General features: G+C 38.8%; 4 protein-coding genes across 4 annotated transcripts in view; 1 reads left to right on the top strand and 3 right to left on the bottom strand.

The window, feature by feature from the left end:
* The first annotated feature begins 838 nt into the window (after window positions 1-838).
* LOC108053386 (UDP-glucosyltransferase 2-like) lies at window positions 839-2,498 on the top strand. Its single transcript, XM_017136018.1, has 2 exons — window positions 839-1,533; window positions 1,598-2,498. Exons 1-2 carry the CDS (start codon window positions 839-841, stop codon window positions 2,496-2,498), a joined length of 1,596 nt encoding a protein of 531 aa, XP_016991507.1.
* Window positions 2,499-3,027: 529 nt separating this feature from the next.
* On the bottom strand, window positions 3,028-4,682 carry LOC108053400 (UDP-glucosyltransferase 2-like). The gene is made up of 2 exons (XM_017136044.2): window positions 3,988-4,682; window positions 3,028-3,928 (listed from the first exon to the last, which is right to left on the bottom strand). The coding sequence occupies exons 1-2, from the start codon at window positions 4,680-4,682 to the stop codon at window positions 3,028-3,030; spliced, it is 1,596 nt and encodes a 531-aa protein (XP_016991533.2).
* A 1,200-nt stretch (window positions 4,683-5,882) lies between these two features.
* LOC108053410 (UDP-glucosyltransferase 2-like) lies at window positions 5,883-7,607 on the bottom strand. Its single transcript, XM_044458892.1, has 2 exons — window positions 6,911-7,607; window positions 5,883-6,850 (listed from the first exon to the last, which is right to left on the bottom strand). Exons 1-2 carry the CDS (start codon window positions 7,597-7,599, stop codon window positions 5,941-5,943), a joined length of 1,599 nt encoding a protein of 532 aa, XP_044314827.1. The 5' UTR covers window positions 7,600-7,607; the 3' UTR covers window positions 5,883-5,940.
* Window positions 7,608-11,130: 3,523 nt separating this feature from the next.
* Window positions 11,131-23,393, bottom strand: part of LOC108053420 — a 44,698-nt gene continuing 32,435 nt past the window's right edge. The window contains exons 3-7 of the mRNA XM_044459014.1: window positions 22,321-22,480; window positions 19,486-19,694; window positions 13,782-13,915; window positions 12,975-13,251; window positions 11,131-11,733 (exon numbers count right to left, since the gene is read on the bottom strand). Coding sequence (XP_044314949.1) covers window positions 11,669-11,733; window positions 12,975-13,251; window positions 13,782-13,915; window positions 19,486-19,694; window positions 22,321-22,480 — 845 coding nt within the window. The 3' untranslated portion in view covers window positions 11,131-11,668. The remainder of the gene's footprint in view (window positions 11,734-12,974; window positions 13,252-13,781; window positions 13,916-19,485; window positions 19,695-22,320; window positions 22,481-23,393) is intronic.

Raw genomic sequence — 23,393 nt, 5'->3', positions numbered from 1 at the left:
TGCGGCTGTTTTTGCTTTTGTTTCATTTGCCTGAAACTACATACATGGGAACCACACGGAGAGGCTGCTGGATTGCGGAGCCGTTTACGTGTTTTCATTTAATTTAAAACATTTTCTTTGCCGAAATTACATAATGCATCTAGTGCTGTTCTCTGGCATGAAGGCCTTCTAAATACACACCGAACTCTTTAAACTGACGGCAATAATTACATGCTTAATGCACTTGAAGAATATGAGCAAAATATATAATTATTATAAGGTTCCTTAATTCCTCTGCACACGTTAACTGATATTAAAACAGTACAAATCGATAATAAACATATTTTTATTTTGTGTATCAATTATGTTATTTTTGTGATTGTATAATGGTATTACTTTACAAATTATAATTGCCCAGTTAATGGTTGCAGAATATGATATTCTTTATCTTATATTTATTGGGATTTTAATGATAATATAATATATTAATCATTTTGATTGAGATAATAAAGTTTGGGGTTGCAAAGAAAATGTTTAAATTCCATATTACCTGTAACCAAAACATTCAAAAGATAATTCAGATTTTCCTTTTCTTTTTTAAGAATCAACGATTATCAAATTATTTGGATCGATAAGGGGCTCATTATCAATGAGGGTATACTAGAATCGTTCGCGAAATACCTGAAAGTGGTTGTGAAATGTTATACGGCAAGGTGTCTAGCACAACAAACGCGGAAAATGCTACTTGGCTATCGGAGGCAATGTGATGTGTCACTTAAAGTCAGCTAGTTTTTAATTTTAAATATAAAGCTCAGTCATCGAGTTTCTTTAGTCTGTCTGCTGTTACCGGTCCACCAAAATGGTTCACAAGCCCAGTACATTTTTATTCCTGGCGATTGCTATTGCCACCTTAGTCGGTGGCTCCCATGGTGCCAATATCCTGGGTCTCTTTCCGAGCCTGAGTCCCTCGCACTTGATCATCCAAATGTCGGCGGCCAAGGTTCTGGCCGAAAAGGGTCACAATGTGACTGTGGTCACGGTTATTGAGCCAGTGGTGACCCACAAAAACATACATCTGATCCTGGTGCCCCTCACCAAGGAGGAGGCGCAGCTGATGAGCGACGGAATCGGATCAATGTCTAAGAGCGATAATAGAAACATGGCCTTATCCATGCTCCAAGCATTGGGACAAATTGACTTTATTTTCAAGAAGAATGCCGAAATCCTGATGGACGATCGAGTGCGGGATCTGTATCTGAATAAGGACAACAAATTCGACGTGGTTCTCTCTGGATACTTCTTGAACGAAGTCCAACTTGGACTCGCTAGGAAGGTGAACGCCCCGGTTATCGTCGTGGGAACATTGCCGCCAAACCAACTGATGAATTCCTTGATCGGTAATCCTCTGGAGGTCGCCTACGTGCCCCCAATGGGCGATTCTGTGGAAAGAGGCAGGGCCATGAGCTTCTTACAACGATTGACTGGATACACATCAAGCCTCTTCTTTGGAATTGTTACTTACCTTACGGACAGGCGCAATCGGAATTTGTACGAGTAAGTAGAAAAGGAGTTGTGAAATTCAAAAAGAATAAACTTGTAACATATTTATCATTTTCAGGGATGTTTTTGGTGATGATCCCAGCATGCCCGAGTACTCGAAAATTATCAAAAACACTTCGTTAATATTCTATGCCTCTCATGCGCCCAGCGAAGGACCCATCCGACCCAATGTTCCGGCTGCCATAGAGATCGGAGGCATTCAAATCAAGGACACGCCGGATCCTCTGCCCCAAAATATGGCAGACTTCCTGGGCAACGCCACAGATGGAGCCATTCTCCTGTCCCTGGGTTCCAATGTTAAGGGAAGCCACCTCAAACCAGACACTGTGGTCAAGATGTTCAACGTGCTGTCGAAGCTGAAGCAAAGGGTCATCTGGAAGTGGGAGGATCTGGAGAAGACTCCCGGCAAGTCGGACAACATTCTCTATTCGAAGTGGCTTCCGCAGGACGACATCCTGGCCCACCCGAAAGTGAAGTTTTTCATTAATCACGCCGGAAAAGGTGGCATAACTGAGGCACAGTATCACGGAAAACCCATGCTTTCTTTGCCAGTTTTTGGAGATCAGCCCGGAAACGCGAACGAAATGGTCCAAAAGGGTTTTGGCCTCACTTTGAATCTCCTCTCCCTGGAGGAACCGACATTCCGCGAGGCAATCATGGAGATATTGTCCAATCCCCAGTACACCCAGAAGGTGGCCTCGTTCTCCTCTTTGTACCGCGATCGCCCAATGACCGCTAGGGAATCAGTGGTCTACTGGACGGAGTATGTCATTCGGCACCATGGAGCAGCCCACCTGCAGAGTCCTTTGGTGCACATGAACTGGATAGCCGCCAACAACATAGATATTTATTTCCTGTTCGCAGTCATACTGGTTATAAGTATACTGCTATTTAAGACGGTGGTTAAATTTATCCTACGAAAGTTCTTCTCGAAGTCAAAGAAGCAAAAAAAGCAATGAATGTTTTCGAAATCGTTGACACAGGCAAAAACTAGTAAAAGTACTTAGTCTTCACGAAATGAAGTATAAATATATATAATTAACTAAACTGTTTTTTGTTCATTTGCTAAACTTATGGTAATGCTTGGGTTGCTTAAAATAATAATAATAGCTAACATACTCCAGTTGATTGCACATACTAAAATAATTCTTTAGAGCACTAGATGCTCCTTAAGCAGGTTATAAAATATTGATAAGTCCTATCAGTAAACAAATAAATCTGAGGTTATCAGTTCATAGCACTGTTAAACAAGAATTCCCACGCTTATATGTATGTATAACTTCTATATGTACTTTGTGTTTCTCACAATATACAATCTAATCTAAATTGATTGTTGAAAATATAAATGAAAAAAAATAGTGAAAAAAGTGCGATTGCTTTTTTTTTCTTACCCATTGCCTATTACCTCAATTTCACAATTATTACAAAGCGAATTGTTTATATTTATTAAGTAAATCTATTTTTATGATAAAGTGACAGAGTATATTTTTAGAGAATTTTCTCCTTCTTCGTCTTTGAGATGCACCTTCTGTAAATAAATTGGAAGACCGCTTTTAAAAGGAGAATAATAATAACCAGTATGACGGCAAATAATGCATAAATATCGATGTTATTGGCGGCTATCCAGTTCATGTGCACCAAAGGACTCTGCAGGTGGGCTGCTCCATGGTGCCGAATGACATACTCCGTCCAGTAGACTACTGATTCCCTAGCAGTCATTGGACGATCGCGGTACAAAGAGGAGAACGAGGCCACCTTCTGGGTGTACTGGGGATTGGACAATATCTCCAAGATTGCCTCGCGGAAAGGCTGCTCCTCCAGGGTTAAAAGGCTCAAGGTGAGGCCAAAACCCTTTTGGACCATTCCGTTCGCGTTTCCGGGCTGATCTCCAAAAACTGGCAAAGAAAGCATGGGTTTGCCGTGATACTGTGCCTCAGTTATGCCACCTTTTCCGGCGTGATTGATGAACAGCTTAACTTTTGGGTGTGCCAGGATGTCGTCCTGGGGAAGCCACTTCGAATAGAGAATGTTGTCCGACTTGCCGGGAGTCTTCTCCAGATCCTCCCACTTCCAGATGACCCTTTGCTTCAGCTTCGACAGCACGTTGAACATCTTGACCACAGTGTCTGGTTTGAGGTGGCTTCCTTTAACATTGGAACCCAGAGACAAAAGAATGGCTCCATCTGTGGCATTGCCCAGGAAGTCCGCCATATTTTGGGGAAGGGGATCTGGCGTGTCCTTGATTTGAATGCCTCCGATCTCTATGGCAGCCGGAACATTGGGGCGGATGGGTCCTTCGCTGGGCGCATGAGAGGCATAGAATATCAACGAAGTGTTTTTGATAATTTCCGAGTACTCGGGCATGCTGGGATCATCACCAAAAACTTCCCTGAAAATTATATGTACAAGTTTATTCGTTTTGAGTTCCATAACTCCTTTTCTACTTACTTGTACAAATTCCGATTGCGCCTGTCCGTAAGGAAGGTTATAATTCCAAAGAAGAGGCTTGTGGTGTATCCAGTCAAACGTTTCAAGAAGCTCATAGTCCTGCCCTTTTCCACGGAGTCGCCAAGTGGGGGCACGTAGGCGACCTCCAGGGGATTACCGATCAGAGAGTTCATCAGTTGGTTTGGCGGCAATGTGGCCACGACGATAACCGGGGCGTTAACCTTCCTTGCGAGTCCGAGCTGAACTTCGTTCATGAAATATCCAGAGAGAACCACATCAAACTTGTTGTCCTTATTCAGATACAGATCCCGCACTCGATCGTCCTTCAGGGTTTCGGCATTCTTCTTGAACGCGAAATCCATCTGTCCCATCATTCGAAGCATCGATACAGCCATGTTACTATTATCGGTCTTAGACATTGCTTCGAATGTGTCGCTCATCTGCTGCGCCTCCTCCTTGGTGAGGGGCACCTGGATTAGGCTTATGTTTTTGTGGGTCACCACTGGCTCAAGAACCGTGACCACAGTCACATTGTGACCCTTCTCGGCCAGAACCTTGGAAGCCGCCATTTGTATGATCAGGTGCGAGGGACTCAGGCTCGGAAAGAGACCCAGGATATTGGCACCCTGGGAGCCACCGACTAAGGTGGCAATAGCTATCGCCAGAAATAATAGTTGACTTGGATGGCGAACCATTCTGGTGGATCGGTAGCAGCAGACAGATTAAAGAAACTCGAAGTCAGAGCGTTATATTTGAAATAAAATTCATGCTGACTTCGAATGACACATCACATTGCGTCCGATAACCAAGTTGTATTTTCCGCGATTGTTGTACTAGGCTTTCGTACACCATTTCACAACCAATTTCAATGACCTCCTTATCGAGCCAAACATTTTGATAATCGTTGTCTCAAAAAAAAGAGAAGAACAATTTTACTTATCTTATCAATGTTTTGGTTCCAGGTAATAAGGAACTCGAACATTTTGTTGACGACCCCAGTTTGAATATATCTATCAAACTGATTCATATATTATATTATCATTAACCTCCTATGAGAATAACATTAACTGGAAAAATAAACGATTACAAAAATCAATGAAATACAGAAAATAAGCTGCCTAAAATAAATGTATTTTTTAATTGGTTAGCTGTGTAACGCATATCTTATTGTCTTGCCACTCGACTATAGGGTTTCTCCTTGCTGACGATTAAATCGGATTAGAATATTAATTGTTAAAAATATAAAATCATATATAAAAATTGTGCATACATAAAAGTGTGGGAATTCCTGCTATACAGTGCATTCAAATCGATAAGCAGAAATCAAATGGCCAACCGTTTAAAACTGATAGCCTTAGATTAATTTGCTTTATCACTATAACTGATAGGAGTCATCAAGTGTTCTATCGAATTACTTTATTACGTGTAATTAACTGGAGCAGCTATAATGTAAAGACAATTTTGGTTTTTTATACCCTTGGAGAGTATTATGGTAAAAAGTGTGTAACACATTTCCGAACCTATAAAGAATATATTCTTGATCAGCATCACCAAGCGAAATTATAACTTCTGTGCTTCTAACATATACCCATGTACTCCAAGACATTCCTTACCAGATGCAAGGGTATATAAACTTCGGCTTGTCGAAGTTTAAGTTATTTATTGTTATTTAGGTAACTTTTTAAGTATTTAAGTAATTTTCTGCCCGTAAAATCTCCCTTATATTCCCACGCAAGAATTGAAATAAAAGTTATGAGTGTATACCGGCTTGAAAATTGTCAAAAAAATAGTAATATTATTTTTAATCAACTCAAGCATTACTATAAGTTAGAATATGACAAAAAAACAGTTTAGCTTATATTAAATTTTATTTTGTAATGTTTGCTAACTTAAAATCTTGGAGACAGAGTACTTGCACTAGTTAGTTGCCTGCGTTAACGTTATCGAACACTTTCAGTGCTTTTTCTCCTTCTTTGGCTTCTTTGACTTTGAGAAGAACTTTCGTAGGATAAATTTAACCACCGTCTTAAATAGCAGTATACTTATAACCAGTATGACTGCGAACAGGAAATATATATCTATGTTGTTGGCGGCTATCCAGTTCATGTGCACCAAAGGACTCTGAAGATGCGCTGCTCCATGGTGCCGAATGACATACTCCGTCCAGTAGACCACTGATTCCCTAGCGGTCATTGGGCGATCGCGGTACAAAGAGGAGAACGAGGCCACCTTCTGGGTGTACTGAGGATTGGACAATACATCCAGAATTGCCTCGCGGAAAGGCTGCTCTTCCAGGGTGAGGAGGCTGAGAGTACGGCCAAAACCCTTTTTAATCATGCCCTCTGCGTTTTGCGGCTGGTCCGCAAATACGGGCAGTGAAAGCATGGGCTTTCCGTGATACTGTGCCTCAGTTATGCCACCTTTTCCGGCGTGATTGATGAATAGCTTAACTTTTGGGTGTGCCAGGATGTCGTCCTGCGGCAGCCACTTCGAATAGAGAATGTTGTCCGACTTGCCGGGAGTCTTCTCCAGATCCTCCCACTTCCAGATGACCCTTTGCTTCAGTTTCGACAGCACGTTGAACATCTTGACCACAGTGTCTGGTTTGAGGTGGCTTCCCTTAACATTGGAACCCAGGGACAGGAGAATGGCTCCATCTGTGGCGTTGCCCAGGAAGTCTGCCATATTTTGGGGAAGGGGATCCGGCGTGTCCTTGATTTGAATGCCTCCGATCTCTATAGCAGCCGGAACATTGGGGCGGATGGGTCCTTCGCTGGCCGCATGGGAGGCAAAGAATATCAACGATGTGTTTTTGAGCATTTCCGAGTACTCGGGCATGTTGGGATCATCACCAAAAACTTCCCTAAAAATTGGAAATTCAAATGAGTTCATTCGTTTTGAACTGCTCTCCCGTCCTACTTACTTGTACAAATTCTTATTGAGCTTGGTGTTAATATAAGCAAAGAGCCCAAAGCCGAGGCTTGTAGCGTAGGTGGTCAACCTCTGCATGAAGGGCACGCCCTTGCCCTTTTCGGCGGAGTTGACTCCCACGTAGGAAATCTCCAGGGGGTTTCCGATCAGGGGGTTCAACATTTGCATTGGCGGCATTGTGGCCAAGACGATGACAGGAGCATTCACCTTCCTGGCGAATCCAAGCTGGAAATCGTTCATGAAGTATCCAGAAAGCACCACATCGAACTTGTTGTCCTTATTCAGGTACAGATCCCGCACTCGATCGTCCTTCAGGGTTTCGGCATTCTTCTTGAACATGAAATCCATCTGACCCGACATACGGAGCAAGGATACAGCTATGTTGCTATTATCGTCCTTGGCCATCGCTCCGACGGTGTCACTCATCTGCTGTGCCTCCTCCTTCGTCATGGGCACCTGGATCACGTTTATGTTCTTGTGGGTCACCACTGGCTTTAGACTCGTGACCACAGTCACATTGTGACCCTTCTCCGCCAGAGCCTTAGCCGCTGACATTTGGATGATCAAGTGCGAGGGACTCAGGCTCGGAAAGAGACCCAGAATATTGGCACCTTGGGAGTGACCTACAAAAGTAGCAATGGCTACAGCCAGCAGCAAAAATTGACTCCGGTTGTGAACCATTTTGGTGGTTCGCTTACAGCAGACTGATAAGGCGCACTGGTCGGCAGTGCCTTATATATTAAATTATAATACAAATTGTATATATATACCTTGGTTTGAAACCGATAAGAAAGTAGCATTTCTTGCGATAGTATTATTAGATTGCAGTTAACCATTTCACAATCATTTTAGCAATTTCGTTTAAGATTTTGGTATTGATGCATTGATAATGAATTCGTTATCGCGATAAACATTTTGCTTATCGTTGGCTCAGAAAAACAAATGAGATTATCTGCCTATCTTATCAATGTCTTTTTGATGATAACGCTCTTGCCATTTACTTAAACATTTTGTTAACAACCATGACTCTCTTAAAATTTCACTATTTAAAGTGATATTTAAATGATTCATGGTTATTCCTTTAAACGAAATGTCTTTAGAATAAACATTTTGCTTATCTTTGGCGCTGAAAAGCAAATGGGAATCTCTACTTATTTTTTAAATGATTTTTTTTTTGATGAATGTGCTCTTGCATTTACTTAAATTTTATGGTGAAATATTCAACTGGACAGGCTGGATTAAACTATTGGTGTTTTGTTTTTAAAAGTTTTCATTTCCGTATAAGTAGCGAAAGGAACGAATGAAAATGAAGCTGCTGGAATGACTTCTATTTCTTCTCATCCCAAAATTTCACTACCACGTTCGTACGTGTTTTAGCATCGCCTGCGGTCAAAAGTGTGTACATCTTTGGCGAAATTTGGTGAAAAAACATTCGGCTGGGAAAGGAAAACGAAAGGAAAATAAGGGCCACGGTGACACTTTGTGGCACACGACTTAGAAAGCGGAACCCACACCTGAACTCAAAACCCCGGATGGGGCAATTTACAGGTACGCGGCCACGTGACTTACTAAATCAACTTGGACTGTCGCTCCTTTTGCGACAGCCGAAAAATACAGGAATAAGAAGTGAAAATAAAAAACACCTCAAATCCAATTCCCGCCCAGGGTGATGTCGCCGGCAATGTCGGGCTGACAAATCGCGTGCAAAAATCTGTGAAATCTTCGTTTGCTGCCATCTCTACCTGAATATTCCAGAGCTTAAGAACATAGCCCTCTTGTGCACTTAGAAAATTTTATGTACATATATGTATCTAGCCTAAAATAATTTATTTAGTATTCTTTTAAAAACTCAGAGAGACTCATTTTTAAAACCACCTGAATCCGACGTTTTTGGAAAATCCGAGTTTGTGCACTTACAATTGATAATACATGTATTCCATTTTCAGATTCACCTATTAAATTTAAATAGGAAAAAGAAAAACATAGACAAATATTTTATATTATTAAAATAATTTTTATTTTGAATAACACCAATGGATTATCCAAATACATTAATACTTAATGTTAATTATTTGTTTTTAAATGCGTAAACTCGAAGGCTTTGCTCTTGCGTTTTAGGAAAACAACATCAAAAGCCTCTAATCAAAAAGAAATTAAATTACAATTAATCTTTTAATTGTTATCTGAACAGAGATTTGATAAATGTAGAAAGTTGCCACAATATTTTCTGAGTGAAGAATCCGGAGCAACTGCGTCGCGTTCTCCTTTCCATGAGTTGGGTTTTTGCCTTGGCGCCTCGTCCTGGACTCAAAAAATCTTTCTGAGCACCGCCGGCGCCTCTTTGGCAATTTGTTGGGTTTTCTTTTTTTTTTTGTATTTGCTATTGCTTCTGTTGTTGTTTTATCCCCTTCCCCTGGCCGTGGTAAATTTTTTGATTAATCAAAGGACATTTTTTTGTGCAGTGCCCGTGTCTCTTGGCTGTTGGTTTGTCGGTTTGGCCAAAAAAGGAGGCAGAATTAATGCAAAAATGATGAGTGGAAATTTGTCAAGCTTATTTACTTCCGTCATTTAATGTGCCCGCGGCAAATCGTCGGAGTCGGGGTACACAGCCGTATCCGGAATCCGGTGCTGGAACTCAAGTCGAGCCCAAACCAACAGACGGCGGAACTTATCTTTGTTTGCTCCAATTTTTTGCTGTTGTTATTTTCCCTTAGCCCAAGGCAATTTTATGCATAATTTTCGGTCAATGCCTGACAGTTTTTGTTCCTGTTATTTTAGCTACTGATTTTTTTTATGCTGTCATTTTTACCTGCGGCGGCCATTGGCCATTGCATATTTTAGCCCGGATTTGCCCTAATGCGTTGAATATTTTTCACTGCCCTGTAAAGTGTTTGGTTTTATATTTATTTTCTAGGGGATGCTAAATCGAATTTTCCGTTGTTGGCATTTTCCTTTCATTTTGGCTGTGTTTTTTTTTTGTTTGTATCTGTTTGCCATAAGTTAGGTAAACGACTGCAGGAAAGGAAATGAGGGACATAAGCGGTTTCTTTCAGGGGACTCCGTTGGGTTTTGGGAATTGAGATTAGGCTGAAGAAGACATGCCGCCCAGTAAGGTTCTAGGAATTGAGGAGCACTTAAAAGATTAAAGAATATTTATTAATATACCAAATTGACGAAAACCTTGTCCTTAAAGCTCTTTAGTCCTATAAATACAATTTCCGTTTATTTATGTATTTAACATTAGTTAAATTACGCGTCCTGGAAAAAATATATTTAGGTGAGCAAAGTTAGGTTGTGATTAACCCACTTATTTCCTTTTTAATTTTAACAATAATTTTTTAAACAAAGTTCACTCTTCTTTTTCATTTACCCCGTTGAATACAGTTATTTTCTGATCTCAAAATCTTTAGTGCTTTGATTAATATATATTAAAGATTTTAAAATGAAAGTTTCTATATACTGTAAGTTCTTTTACATCGGGGTATTCGCTTTAACTGAGATGTTGCACATTTGCCGTGTTATGTGGCAGCCATTCAGTTGTAAGGATCCCGACCTCAGTTCAGTGATTTTTATTGCTGCCATGCACATTTACCTTCTTGAAGTTGGAACACTTTGCAAGATCAAGGACGAGTGGAAATTCACAACTAGAATTAATTCCGGATTTGTTATCACTCACATAGTCTTCGTCTACCTTTCGTTGGCATTTTTTTGGGATACGTCCGGATGTCTAATCAGAGGGCTATTGGATTACATGGAAACTACAGATTTAACCGGATATTTGAATATAATTCGCCTCTCCATGTCGTTGACCTTCTTACTCTGCTGCTGGATCCTTCCGAAAAGTCGTAAAAATAAGAGAGTTGCAAATATGAATAGGCATGGTGATTATACCGGCTTTTATTCTGTGTGGAATGTTTTTCAATCTGAAATCCATTTGGGAAGTTTAGGTCTGCGATACAGGGAACGCTTTCCTATGCCAAGAAAACCTCATTACTATACACTTTCCAGGGGTGTTTTCGGCCGTAATTTTTAAGAAAAATACTTTGATAAATATCTTATTTATTGTAGTCACAAAAAAAATATATTGTTAAGAAAACGTTCCGCAAAATGAGCGAATTTTAAAAAAAGGTTTCTTTGGCCCTTAAATTGATTGGTCCTTTTTATTAAAAATAAACACTTTTAATTTAGTCCTTTTATTTGTATTTATTTATTTCCCATACATCGTTTAATACAATTAACAGTTCACATACAATAATTAAGTTTACTTGCCATTGATTGTGTGTGTTCCTTTTTCTGTGCTCAAATATTCATGTGTAAATTTGTTGATATTCGAATTGCCCTCCTCTATTGAAATAATTCTGACATATATTCGTATTTGGTAGCAAATTTTACGTTTAGATACCTATATAATAATTTACGTTTCATAGTTTTCCATTTGTGTTGATTTTTCGGTTTCGCATTTCCGATGGCTTGTTCACACATAACACATAATAAATGTTTCATTACACTTATGTAGGAAATGGCTGGGCTTCCTGCACGGACCTAGACTAATTCGATTTCGACTATGTACAAATTCAACTGTTGCTGCCTTGGCTTGTTAACTTTTTTATTTGGCTCGAAATGGTGCGAATCACCCAATTTATTTGGCGCCCGTGTCTGTCTCAATTTTTTTTTGGTTGAAGAATGTGTGCACTTGGAGACGAGTCCTGGAAACTTAGGCCACAAATAAAGCCCCCGTCAATGCCAGCCACTAACTTTGGGAGCTATGCCAGCGCAGAATGTGGACAAGGCTCAGAAGCCAGGCAGCCAGAGAAGCTGAAACAAATATAAGAAATAATAGCACTTGATTTAGTAAGGTCCAAAACAGATTGAATAATAACAAAGCAATGACTTGCACTTTTTATTATTTAAAATAATATTAAATATGTTAAAATAATGGCATCTTATCTCCTAATTCTATTTTTAATTTCAACTGGAAAAGTTAGTTAGTAAGTGTTGGTTAAACTAAAATTAATTTAGACTTTGAAAGAATTGTTTCTAAAATAAAATCAAAATAAAATATTGTACTGATTAAGTGAATTTCATAGATTTTTCGTTTGGATTTCAAACCAATCGTCTTGAAAGCCTCGGAAGATATCTGTGAAACACCAGCATAAGATACTTAATATGTTAGGCAATATTTATACCCTTGCAGAAGGTATTATAATTTCAGTCAAAAGTTTGCAACGCAGTGAAGGAGACATTTCCGACCCTATAAAGTATATATATTCTTGATCAGCATCACCACGAGAGTCGATCTAGCCATGTCCGTCTGCCCGTCTGTCCGTCTGTCCGTCCGTCCGTCCGTTTCTACGCAAACTAGTCCCTCAGTTTTAAAGCTATCTGCTTGAAACTTTCCCAAAAGTTGTCTTTTTATTGCAGGTAGTATATAAGTCGGAACGAGCCGGATCGGACAACTATATCATATAGCTGCCATATAACTGAACGATCGGAAAAGCCATAACTTTGGTGTTTTTAAAGTTAGGAAGAAGGGATTTTCTATGAGCTTTATTTTTGGCCAATTAATCCGACCTACCGAATTTCATAAGGATCTATATCCTATAGCCGCCATATAACTGATTGATCGGAAGTGCCATAACTTTGGTGTTTGTAAAGTTAAGAAGTTGGGATTTTCTATGGGTTTTATTTTTGGCCAATCAATCCGACATACCAAATTTCATAAGGATCGGCTGACTATATCTTATAGCTGCCATATAACATAACGATTGGAAATGCCATCAAATTAATAATTTTGAAGAATATAATTTACAGAATATTCTGCAAGGGTATATCAACTTCGGCTCCGTCCGAAGTTAGCTTTCCTTTCTTGTTTTTTGTAATTACAGGCAACTATTTTAATATTATAGTTTATAGGTTTAATTTTTTATTTTATTTGTATGATAATATTAGTTGTAGGCCAAAAATATATCAAAATATTAAATAGATTTAATTTTGAGAAACTGATAAACGATTTCTTCCATTTACATGCATGTCTATAGAACTCAATCGCAACTCACCTGGTTGTCCGGTGATGCAGGAGCCGTTCTCGGTGAGCCGCTGCTTGGTGCCGGCGTCCTTGAGCGCCAGGATGGTGGTCCTTACCCGGCTCTCCCTCCGCACCGCCGCCAGACCCATGATGTCCGCCGTGCACCGGAGCTCCAGCATCTCGCTCTTGCTGATGAACCGCTGGTCGTCCAGGTGGAGGCGCAACTGCAGGTGGCTGGCGAACAGGTGAAAGCCGTCGGTGTTGCGTGAGACTTCGTTGATTTGCGGCTGCAAGCTGTGCCCAGGTGCCTGTGGCCGGAAGCGAACGGAAACGGAAATGGAAATGGCAAGCGGAGGGTTTAAAAGCCAAATTGTGGACCACATGCGGGCGTGACTTTCAGCCAACGTCCTGGCCCAGCTCTCTGTCAACATTTGGACAAGTTCGATGGCCAGGACGGGCTGACTGACTGACTGACTGACTGGCTGACTGACCGACAACCCACCGCGGTGACGTGTCTGGTCCTTGTGGCCTGGCCAAAACACCTCGTTTACATTCTTTACTTATGCAATGAGGTCGCTGGGATGCACTCGTAAAAAATGAACATGTTTAACGAACTTAAAACTTAGGGATTCTTTAATAGATTATAAATAATAAAGGCCATTAACACTCATTATTTATTTTAAGCGTAAGCTTGAAAAATATATTTCTTAAATTTCCGAGAACTTTAATTGGAAAGGAAAACTATATTTTAAGATCGAGTATTTAAAGTGTTTTTTACGTTCAAAAAAATATTTTAAATAAAATGAGATTTATTCTATCTGAACAATAAATTACATACCGTTTTGTTGTTGATATACCACATCAACTTGGGCATCGGACTGGACATTTCTGAACTACAGTTTGCAATCAGATAGTCGTGATATTTGTAGGCATGTCGAACGCCCGAGATAAATGGATCGAATTTGGGTAGCACTGTAATATATTTTAAAAGCAATTTAACATTTAAGCATTAAGGAAATATGATAAATTTTTAAAAACTCAATATTGCAAGTAGCCTAATTTAGCCTTTTTAAATTTACTTAAACTAAAATTTAAGATGTCTGATTTAAAAGCCAAATGCACGATTATTCATTTGCCAAAAGTGCATAAAGTTTCCTTTTAGTTCTGCGTTGGCAAAACTAAATTTTACCGTCCGATTCTGACGGCAAATGTAGAATGCTATTCGGGCACCAAACTTATCCCAATTAGTGCGACCGAAGTCTCCCTGAAATCCGAGCTCAGTTGCCATAGAAATGGATGTTATATGGCAAAGTACAGCCGGCACTTAGACAATTACCGAAACGTCAACACCAAATATTTATTTGAAGTGTTAATTAATCCTAACAAATAATTGCCCAGGACAAAGTTTTTTGATGAAAACAAGCGTAATTTAGTTTATGGCGAAATCCCCCCCTTTTTTTGCTCCATGACCGCAATGGCAACAACAAAACCCAATTCCAAATGAATTTTGCTGTGGGAAATTTGTGAAATATGCTAAGGACTCACAAGGCCTCCATAGACAATGGACCAGTGGGTGGGGGATGGGGGGGGATCTGAGAGGTTGTGGGGCATCAGAAGTCGGGCAGTCAGCAGGACTGTAAACTTTTTAATTGACTTAATACAAACCACTTTGGTGGAAAGTTTCTGACCTGTTTCAAGTACAACTTACGGGTGGTGGACTTACGGAGGGACTGACGGAGGGACTGACGGACGGAATTCGGAGTTGAAGTTGATGATTGCGGCCATGTTTTGCCTGGTGGCACGCCCCCTTTGCCCATTTGCCGCCCCCAATTGTGTGACTTGCATTGCGGGCAAAAACAAAAGCAGTAAAAATGAAAATTCAACGAAAACAAAGCAATCAACTAGGGTAAATAAACCAAAAATGGCTATGTAGTATACCCAAGTACCAGTAAAGCACCAGAAACAAGATTGAAAAAATACACACACCCAAAGAGGAAAAACCCCCCCGTCGAAAACCAAAAAATACAAAGGGAAGTCAGTTTTTGGGGGGCAAAAATTGTGTTGTTGGAATGCTAAACGAAGCTAAACGAGCCAAAAAACAAGAAGAGGATTTTCAGTCTGGACAGGTGTAACCATTTTGGAAAGTGTGTTTGTTTTAAAGGGAAAGCTAACGTCGAAAGAGATCCCCCCGCATTAAAATTGCAAAAGCTATAAGGCGCAGATCAAAAATTAGGACCAAATCCCTGAGAATAAAATATTTAAAATTAAGAAATATAGACTTATTCGAGAAGTAGAAACAATTAAGCTTATACGAAATAAATATTTAATTTTGTTTTCATCTACTGGTATTTTTAAAAATAAAGCCCATATTTAGTCTGATCTATTTAAAATGGAAAATGATATTTTTTTAAAATTTCGCATTTATGTTGTATAATTTATAATACACTTATGTTCAGGATTTAATAGATCATCTTTTTGCTAATTATTGTATTGTAATTTTTAAGAATGAAAATCATTTCTAACTTATTGTAATGTTTGTACTTCATTATCATTATATCATCAAAATAAGAATGTTAGTAGCGTATATAAATTATAATCATATATTTTTTGTCCTTAAAAAAATTATTAAATTATTCATAATATTTTTCTCCGTGAAAGAGTCCCGAAAAAGTCCCAGCTTGACCCCGAAAATGCGGCAAATCTCCCAAGTAATTAAGTGCAGCTCAGTCGCCGTTTTATGGCCAGTGTTTGGTCCTGTATGTCCTGGCGTGTCCTGGCGCTTCCCGGCCCAATTCTGAGCTGTGCAAACTTGGCAAAGTTAATCAGTGTGATGACACACGGCACGCAGCTAAGCGACAAAATATTTGCCAGGCAAAAGTTTGGAGCAAACCTCAAACCCCCAGCCTTATCCTGTTTTCCTGTGTTTCGGTGGATTGTGGATCCCTGGTCCTGTTTCGGGCATCATCAAAGTGTCCTGGGCGATGGTTGTTTTGAAAATCGAGAGGGAGGTGGCTCTCGAACCAATGTTGTTGTGACAAAGTTTTTAAGGTGGTTACGATGGCGATGGCACTTTAGTGACAAAATTCCCAAGTCGATTGTTGGTCTGTCAACAGCTTCGCCTTCATTGAAACAAAAAACAGGCAACACCAGTTAAAACTACGTGCATCCGATTCCCCTTCAGCCACACTCTCTCCGAACACTTTCCCCACTTTCCCCGCACACGGACACATTGTTCAGCCCAAAGAGGACTTTAAACTTTGCCGCTATCTCGTTGATGAAGTTTGATGCCATGGCTGGTTGGCTTTATTTTGTTTCGCTGTTGCCCCCTGTGGCATTGTATTTTTTCAAGTTTATTCTCTGGGTTTCTATATAAATTAAAATGACGAAGCCAACTGGCCACTGACGTTGGCATATGCCAAAGACACTCGTCGTCTGTCGGACAATGCAGCCACTAGATTATATGGTCTGTTCTTCCATTTATTATCTCGAAAAGGTTTTATTTTAATTGCACATATTGTGGGTCTAAGCTGCGGTATAAAAGCGCAACGTAATAGATTAAAAATATATAAAACTTTACAATGCACTTTTAAGGGGATATTTTAAAAAAATTATTTTTATTATTTATAGCTTAAGAAGGAATATACCAAATATCTTAAAAAGTATTATTTATTGGTTTTTAAAAGATACCAAAGAAAATACAAAATATATTTTGAGTAACTGGCTAAGTTCCTTCCTTGATGATGTTCATTTAAAATATTATGTTTTTTCTTATCATTGAGCTTTTGTACAAAGGGTATATATATTTTTGAATCCAACATTTAAATTGTTTCCAATTTTATCTACTTTACAAAAAATATATTATTAAGTTGGACTGAGTGAGCCAAACTAAGTAAACTGTTAAACTTTTTTATCCAGAACGTGTATCAAAATAAATATATCACATAATTCAGTAGCAGTCTTGTTTTTATGGCGAACCAATGAATATTTCCTTGTCATAAAACTCAATTTAGAATCGATTGGGTTTATGCACTTCTGCTGCTGCATTTATTTCAATATTTCACAATTCCCAGTCAATCAACATAAATCAGGAAATAGATAAATGCCAACTTATAATCGATAATAAAGTACTATGCCAAATAGCAAAGAAAAACCTAGGTATTATGTGTTATAAGAAAGGGAAATTCAAAGGGGGGAAAGGAAAACCATCCACGTTTCACTAAGCTCGTCCTGCAGACTGGCACTTAATCTAGCCACTGGGATTTCCATGTACATTGTACAACCACTTGAGCATGGCTTACTTTGTCTATTTAAGTACGCTGAATAGATAAAAGTCAAATTGACATGCAAATAGCGAACACACAAACAGTCTGCCCTTTGCGAAACATCCAATTAAAGACGCAATACAAATACGAAAATGCGAATTCAAATTTGATTGTTACGCGTAAACAAATGCCTAAGTACGCATTATGCAAATCAATACCTCTTAAAGTAACGTCAATAAATAAGACGCCCCCAAGCCCACTCGAGGCTGAAAGCCGTGGGCCACGCATTTAGCATCTATGTGGAAAATATAGACGGCTACAAAAGGAGACAAATCGCTCAGCGGCGAAATTGCGACAAATAAATCATTTTGAGCCGCATAGAAACTAGAAACAAAAGACATAAGCAGGCCATTTCCATTTGGACCGAAATCAATTGATTTGAATTTCAAAGTAGAGCCAGCCGAGCGACCGAAAGTCTGACTGACTGTCTGCCTGGCGGCTCCTCCCGGCCACAATCAACCACAGAAAAGGGGGAAAAGGGATCGATACACCTAGAAAATAATCCTTAATTTTACATTCTATTAAATGGAAAATATATCACTATATTGTCACTAAGCAATAAAAGCCTGATTTCTACTTGAAACTTATTATGACTAGAACACGGCTTATTAGTAATACATTACACAAAATTATATAACCCAAATTTATTTATAAAACAAAGTTGTATTTAAAAATAAATACAAAAATATATATATATTTTACTAGTTAATAAAATTATATAAAATATTAAAAAAGTTGTAATATTAAGATTGTGTTAAAAGTTACATTATGTTATTTAAAATACATATTTTGTTCAGAACTTTTTCCTTAATTTCTTTCAGTGTAGGCCAGAGTGTTGGGTGCTGGGCGGAATCATAGTCATGTACGCTGCCAATCAAAGCGAAATCGGAATGGTGGGCGATGCGTTGCCAGCGGCTTTCGGTGGTTCGATGGTTTGGTGGGTCGTTGGTTCAGTGGTGCGGTGGTGCGTCGTTGACGTTAACAAACCCAACTACAAGTGCCGCAAACGAGTTGGTTCTGGTCGTGGGATATTTGTTGTATTTTGTGCCATTTCTCTGGCTGTTGTTGTTTAGGCCCAGCACGTGACAACGGCAAACGACCGCGCATTGTAGATTATAAATTGATTCGTACAAAACTCACAATTGAGTTGAATTTGTTCAGTAGAGCGGCAGGTGGCGCAGCGGGGTGTTCACTGTACGGCTGAACGTTTTGGGATGGTTGTCGGGATTTATTAACAATCATTACTCATACAAATGGCTGACGCGTGTCACAATTTTCCAGCGTTTATGCGACGCCCTTTTCAACTGCCTACTGCCCTAGGTTCGCGACCCTACTCCCCCTACGCCCCCTACTCCCCCATCTATCCAGTAATCCGTGATTCCCTCCGCCATCCCCCATCCGTCCGGAAAACACTCCGTCCGTGTGGCATTGATAAATGGAAAGGAGTTGCCGCCTGAACTCCCGACCCCGAATTCTGCTGGCCGTGCAAGGACCATTTATAATTTTATTAAGTGTTTGCAAAATTGCACATAATTTGTTGTCTTTCTGTTGCAAAACATAAATCAAAGACAGCAACAAAAATTACACAGTACGGAGAAAGGGGCATTGGACTATGGGCATTTGTGTGTGCTTCTTGGAGCAGACATTAAAGGTTATGTTCTGGTATGTCTGAAGATTATTTTGATTGGTTAATATTTTTTAAAATAAGAAATATATATACATATATATATATTTTTTTTGTTCACTTTTATTGAGACTTAATAAAGAGAAGTAAAACTAAAAATTTATAAATCCACCAGAAATTGCTTGGAAGCTTATTACTCATACGCACTGTTACCTTTGATCAAATTATTTATTCTCTCTAGTATGAGTAATTTGTCTTAAAACTTAAAAACTAGTTTTTAACGTCCAAGACTTAAAATAAAATTGTGTTCATTATCTATTATAAATTCTTACAAAATCCGTTTTTGTATTTGAAAAAAAAAAATGTTATATTTAAATCATGGGTCTACATGATAAGCAAGGTCTCGGGGATTAAATATGAAATTAGAATGCTCTAGACTGCGTTATTCAAATTTCTATGTATTTATCAGATGTTTTTGAAATTCAAAATGTATAATTCCCATATATATCCCAGCTAAAACTAATGTTTATTAAGCTCATAGAGTAGATTGGCCCACTGTTGGGCGGCCAGGGGCACTGGATCACTTGGGCACCTACCTCCGACTGTCATATTGGCCGTCTGATCGATCAGCTTGAACTCGGGCGCATCGCCGGACACCTCGCACCTGTATTGCCCCGAGGAGTGGGCGCTGAGCTTCTCCAGCTCCACGTTGCAGATGAATTGATTGCAATGCGGCGAACCGTCGGCGATGGTGACACCTGTAACGGGGAACCAATTTGTTGTCGGCGGCGTTAGCGGCGAGTATCTGCAAAGAAAGAGACGGCATCAGGGCTTTAGAAAGAGAGAGGGGGAGAGCTTGAGCTCGAGAGTTGCGCAAAACCGAAACCATGAAATATTGATGAGGGAATCATGATAAAAAAAATTTGTTTTTCAGTTTCTGCAGCTGCAGCACTCGTCGCAATTGTATCCACTTTTTGGCAGGGCTGTCGATTTTATTATGAATAATATGCAGTTCCACTCAGATCTGCATTCTACTCAAAGCACAAATAAAATTCAAATTCGATTGCGAATTCAAATTCCATTCATATATGTGCGTTCGTATGCAGGGAGTGTTGCATTTGATTACAGCAATTAGCCAGGCTATTGGGGAAATCGTTTTTTCTCTTCCACACAGTTCCAAGTTGCAGACATGAAGCGAATTTAATACTACAGTAATAACATACTGAGAAAATATCTACGAATATGTAGTCCACGAAATGGCTCGGAAATCTAACAATTGTCAATAAAACCTTATTAGGTTTCTTCCTAATGAGTTGGGAAATTCAAATGCAAATCAAATGCATCAATGTGTCAAGAGATGAGAAACATTCTGATGGGTGTTCATTACTACATTACTGAAATATTGCGCAAAGTTAAAATACAAATTTGTATTCCACAGCATTGCTTAGTAAAATTTAGTTCATAATGACAGCAGAATTTACAACATCATTGAATTTCTCTATTGTCTGGGTATGTAATTTCCAATATTTCACCAAATTAAATTCAATTCCAATATGTTGAATTTTCAAATCGCACAAGTTTTGACACAAACACTGGGCAGCAGTATTTTTGGTTAAGGCCTAAGGGATTCAAATTATGGTAATATAGACTATTCCAACCTCAACTGCATAGTTGAATTGCGATATCCCTCAATCGATTGATTTTAAATATCCTCGAGAGTGGGTACTCCAATTATTAGATTTTCAATTCATTTTCTAAAATATTATTAGTAAAATAAAAAATATGGTTGATTTAAAAGACGGATGCCAAGCGGTCATTTCGTTTTCAGAAGTTTAAAGTGCTCTGTGCAATAGTAATCATACACAAACCACAATTAACAATGAAGTTTGTATATTTCCTTCGTAAACCTAAAAGCCAAATGGATTGTTATGTCGCTTTGTTGACCGTAAACACTTAATTTAGCAAATAGAAAAGCACGGCCTAACAAATTCAGAATTACTCTCGAAATGCGTGTATCTTTTGTGAGGTTTTTTGTTACAAATGGAAGCAACCGCAGTGTCAAATGCACATGAATAATTGAAGCCGAGTGCAGACCACACAATCAAAACGTTCACACAAAGGCGTAATTGATAAAAGCCAACTGCCTACAGCAGTAAATTACTGGGAAAGGCAGCCCCAAAATCAAATCCGCCCCCTTCTGCCGAAATTGTCCGGAACGGCCACGCCCACGTCCTCGCGAACATGTCAAAAACAATAATTTGGAACACGGAATGCCAATCGAGTGTGGTCGCCAAAACGCTTCAAATTTACATGGAACCTTGTTGCAGCGGTCGTGATTGGGGAAGTGCACTGCTCACATTTTGTCAATCGAAAATGCATTTTAAATAGTAAAATTTTAAGTAAATTTTTATTTTTAACTTCTAAATCAAGGATGTATTCCGATATAAAAAAAATAAATCAAGATTACCCTAACAAATAAATAACAATTAAATAAAGCAGTCCAATCTTTACATCGGTAAGTTCTAAGAATATATCTTGAATCTTATTTTTAAGGCAAAGTCTAATAACGTCTTCTAGTTTTTTGAGTTATTTGAGACTATCGAGATTAATAAGTTTTCTTAGTAATTTATAAATATTAAAAATTGCTAAAGTCAAATTAGTTAATTAGTTATAACTGAAACAATTTATTTCAAGATAAAAAGATTAGTTCTGTAAGCTTTTGCATTTTCCTATGTGTTTTTTACAAAGTGGGCGTGTCAGACCATTTGGCAAAGCCATTAAACCGTTAAATGGCTCTGATATTTGGCATAAATAACACTTTTTTGCTGCCTGACATAACCATATTTGTAGCAGGCCTTAAAAATCAATAACCAAAACATTAAAAAAGAATTGTAATGCGAAAAGACACACCTTTGTTAAAAATTTTGCGCTCGATTAAGCCCCGGATGGAGAGCATGGATCTGGGCTACGGTCACCGGTTCTACCCATTCTGGATATATGTATATGCGGCAATGTGCAACAATTAAGCCAGTTAAATAAAAAGCCCTCTTCGCACATATTTGGGGCCGATACGGTAGCGTCACCTGGCCGCAATTGCAGGCGGCCATAAAAATCCATTTCAATTAAGCATTTAAATTAGTTGCGACACTTTCAAGCGACCCAGCCAGCCCCAGTACACTAGCATTATTTTGTTTTTATTTTTGGGTGGGACTTTACTTTGTTGCGGACAGTGTTGCAGTTTCATGACGTTTTCAATTTGCGCCATAAAATCTGCATGAATGCGCCGGCACATTTCGCAACTCCCAATCTCCGGGGCTCTCTGGCGACATTTTATTATTTCAAACTGAATGCCGAAAAATATTTTTATGGTGCGACGGGTAGGGGGGAAGGACGATTTTTATTTGCTCTACGGCCGCAGCCAGTTGGCTCACCTGAAAAACTCCTGGCCATCCTTGTACCATTTGACAGAGTTCAGCGTCCGATTGCCCATCGCGTAGCTGCAGAAGAGCTTCGCCTTCTGGGCCACGTCGATAATGCGCGGAACGGAGAGGTTCGACAGGTGCAATCCCTCCGCGGGCACAGGTGCCATTCCTGCAACGACAATGGAACCAGAGCAACTCAACATTACCAAGAGAAAATCAGGTTTTGAAATAAATTAATACTAGCTTAATAAAGAAAAAAACTTATTTTTATGTTTACATTATGTTTAAGACTTAACAATCTTAATTTATTTAATGTATGTATTTATTTATCCAAAACTAATATTTAAAGATTTATTTTGTAATGTGAAAAATAATGATCTAAATTATTAAAATTAAAATTAAGATCAATAGTCAAAAATGTTTATTATAATTTTAAATTTATTGTACATTTGTTTTGTTAGTATCAGATAAGCTCATAGCATTAAATTATATATTAATGTAACCAAGAAAAGTCAGAACTATCTTAACTATTTCCCGAATTGTATTAAACCAAAAGGTTTTAATACCTAGAATCTTTGTTTTATATATTTAATTTTTACATAGAAATTCTTTAGTATTTTGTTGATTAAATACAGCGCTTTTGCCATCACTGAATGCAACCAGAATGGGTAGCGATTCCATTGGCATTTTCGGTAAGCTGTTGATAAGTGCGAGCTCGCCACGCGGACGTATGACTGGGGGATTGGGATTGGAATCCGGGACGGGCAGGTTGACCTGCACATGAAGAACTTAAAATAATAGATTTTGTTTCGTTATCCGCGGGGATTTTAATGTTTTGTTAGTGACTTTTTTTTGTTTTGATATACTAGAATGTCGAGAACTTGTAAACGGATAGAACAAATATTCGCTATTTTTATTGAATTTAACATGAGGTGTGAAAATGTTGGGTTTATGTAGCATAGCAGTAACAATAAGTCAAGTTGTCAGTAAATTTAAAATGTGTGGCCTATAATGGTCGTTTAAGTGATTAAACGAAAACTTTCTTTTCGTTTTGCACATCATTGCATATTTAGGAAAAAAAA

This window comes from Drosophila rhopaloa, unplaced genomic scaffold, assembly GCF_018152115.1.
Source record: "Drosophila rhopaloa isolate 14029-0021.01 unplaced genomic scaffold, ASM1815211v1 contig_178, whole genome shotgun sequence".
In the NCBI taxonomy this organism is placed as follows: domain Eukaryota; kingdom Metazoa; phylum Arthropoda; class Insecta; order Diptera; family Drosophilidae; genus Drosophila; species Drosophila rhopaloa.
Note: the sequence above shows the minus strand (reverse complement) of the source record. Positions and strands in the feature narration are given on the sequence as shown.